Source organism: Coregonus lavaretus (assembly GCF_964263955.1).
Source record: "Coregonus lavaretus genome assembly, chromosome: 29".
Classification (NCBI taxonomy): Eukaryota; Metazoa; Chordata; class Actinopteri; order Salmoniformes; family Salmonidae; genus Coregonus; species Coregonus lavaretus.
In genome coordinates this window covers 20375858-20377963 of record NC_140016.1, presented here as the reverse complement: position 1 = coordinate 20377963, position 2106 = coordinate 20375858, and the positions used below count along the sequence as shown (strand labels likewise).

At 41.1% G+C, this 2106-nt stretch overlaps 1 protein-coding gene across 2 annotated transcripts in view; it reads left to right on the top strand.

Moving 5' to 3' along the window:
* tcirg1b (T cell immune regulator 1, ATPase H+ transporting V0 subunit a3b) overlaps positions 1-1858 on the top strand; it is a 12265-nt gene extending 10407 nt beyond the window's left edge. For both annotated transcript variants that reach the window (XM_084147381.1, XM_084147382.1), the window contains exons 18-20: positions 227-347; positions 469-640; positions 804-1858. In XM_084147381.1, the coding sequence (XP_084003507.1) occupies positions 227-347; positions 469-640; positions 804-897 (387 nt within the window). In that variant the 3' untranslated portion in view covers positions 898-1858. The remainder of the gene's footprint in view (positions 1-226; positions 348-468; positions 641-803) is intronic.
* The last annotated feature ends 248 nt before the right edge of the window (positions 1859-2106 follow it).

Below are 2106 nucleotides of genomic sequence, written 5' to 3'. Positions count from 1 at the left end.
GTGGCTACTTTGAAGAATCTCAAATATAAAATATATTTTGATTGATGTCTTCACTATTATTCTACAATGTAGAAAATAGTAAAAATAAAGAAAAACCCTGGAATGAGTAGGTGTGTCCAAACTTTTGACTGGTACTGTGTGTGTGTGTGTGTGTGTGTGTGTGTATATATATATATATATATATATATATATATATTTTTTAAGGACATTCTCTCTGTGTCTGTAGGAGTTTGATGCTGCTGATGTGTTCATGCACCAGGCCATCCACACCATAGAGTACTGTCTAGGCTGCATCTCCAACACAGCCTCTTACTTACGACTGTGGGCCCTCAGCCTCGCACACGCACGTGAGTCACACACACACACCCTCGTTCTCCACTGATTTGTAGTGACTCATTGCACACAACTCATATTTTTAAATAGTACTAACTCGCTGTAGCTCCTACTCCGTGTATTCCCTCTCTCCAGAGCTGTCAGAGGTGCTCTGGGTGATGGTGATGCGTATCGCCCTAACCGGGCAAGGCTACGTGGGATCTGTGGTCCTGTTTGTAGTCTTTTCCTTCTTCGCCGTGCTGACAGTCGCCATCCTCCTGGTCATGGAGGGCCTGTCTGCCTTCCTGCATGCCCTGCGTCTGCACTGGTGAGAGATTGGGGGATGGAGGGCGGGAGATGGGTGGTGGTGGTAGGGGGGGGGGGGAGACAGAATGAGTGAAGGAGAAAGGGGGAGAGGAGTGTGTGAATAGAGGTTTGGAGAAAATATATGATGAGCAATATTGTCTGTTTGTTCTTTGTCTCTCTCCTAGGGTGGAGTTCCAGAATAAGTTCTACAGTGGAACAGGCTACAAGCTGAACCCTTTCTCCTTCTCATCCCTGATCCACGCCTCGTCCGCTATGTGATCATTTAAACGATCAATGAATTATGATTGCCAAATGATTATGTTAATTAATCAATCAGTCGCTTGCTCTACACCTATCGCTCCCCTACACATTTGAGAATGATTGCTCTCTTTTTTGAAAGCTGGGTGTTTTGTAAAACTTGTTCAATGTCCAAGAATGCATTGAGGCCTTTGCACTGGGAGATTGATGGTTTATGTGCCTGTTTCAGCATGCATGTTGTGTGATCGAAATCAGAATATCTATGTTGTTCCTTCTATGGACTGACCATGTGTTACTTCCAACTTCCAGTAATGTACGTTTAGATAATACATTTTTGGTATAATTAACATTCTCTTAGTTTATCATTCTAAGCATGATTTGAAAATGGTTGCAATATCTTCATAGTGTTGTGTGGTTGAATAACTCAGGAAATGGTTGCTATTGACTTTCACACATGATAGTGATCTCAAAGTCGGTAAAGGAAAGGGACACACCAGTTGTCTGAACACATCTGGTCTGAAAGAGAGCCAATGTAGACATGATAGCTGTGCTGCTTTTGCTATTGGTAATGTGAGCGACCTTTTATGGTACTCAACACCTCCAGTTTCTTATGTCATATTTGGACACGGTTAATGATTATGGAAAGGGTAACTTGTCAGCTCATGTATGTCATTCACATTCTGTCTGATATGAGCAGAGAACCATCTGAATGAAGATCAATGTTTTGCCAAATATATAAACTTCAGGAAATGATTTGTGTGCCTTTTGAGCCCATCTAGTTTTCATGTTTGGAATCTGAGACCTAATAGCTGTTCATTAAAGTCACTAAGACTGATCATAGAACACATTCAAGCCTTATAGAACACTGTTAGTCTGCCACATTCTTTGTATCCTGGTTCACTTCATGCTGTCTGTTTGTTTTTACTATCAGTGTGATAAACTCTATGGCTGAAATTAAATGAAAGCCAGTTTTTTTCTGACAGTTCTTGTGTGGATGTACGTTTTACTTGGTGTTCCTATTGTAGAAATGAGGCGAGTAGGCCATTTTCTTTTAAATTATGGACATTAACCAATGTTGGTTTCATTTGACTTTATTTAATTATTTAATTCTCACTAACATCTGTAGTAAGTGTTGTGGTGTAAATGCGTGTGAAGCGCAACAGTGCCTCACTGTGGTGAGAGAGGGACACTGAGAACCGGATGTTGTCAAAGATGAAAAAGGAAGTGGTC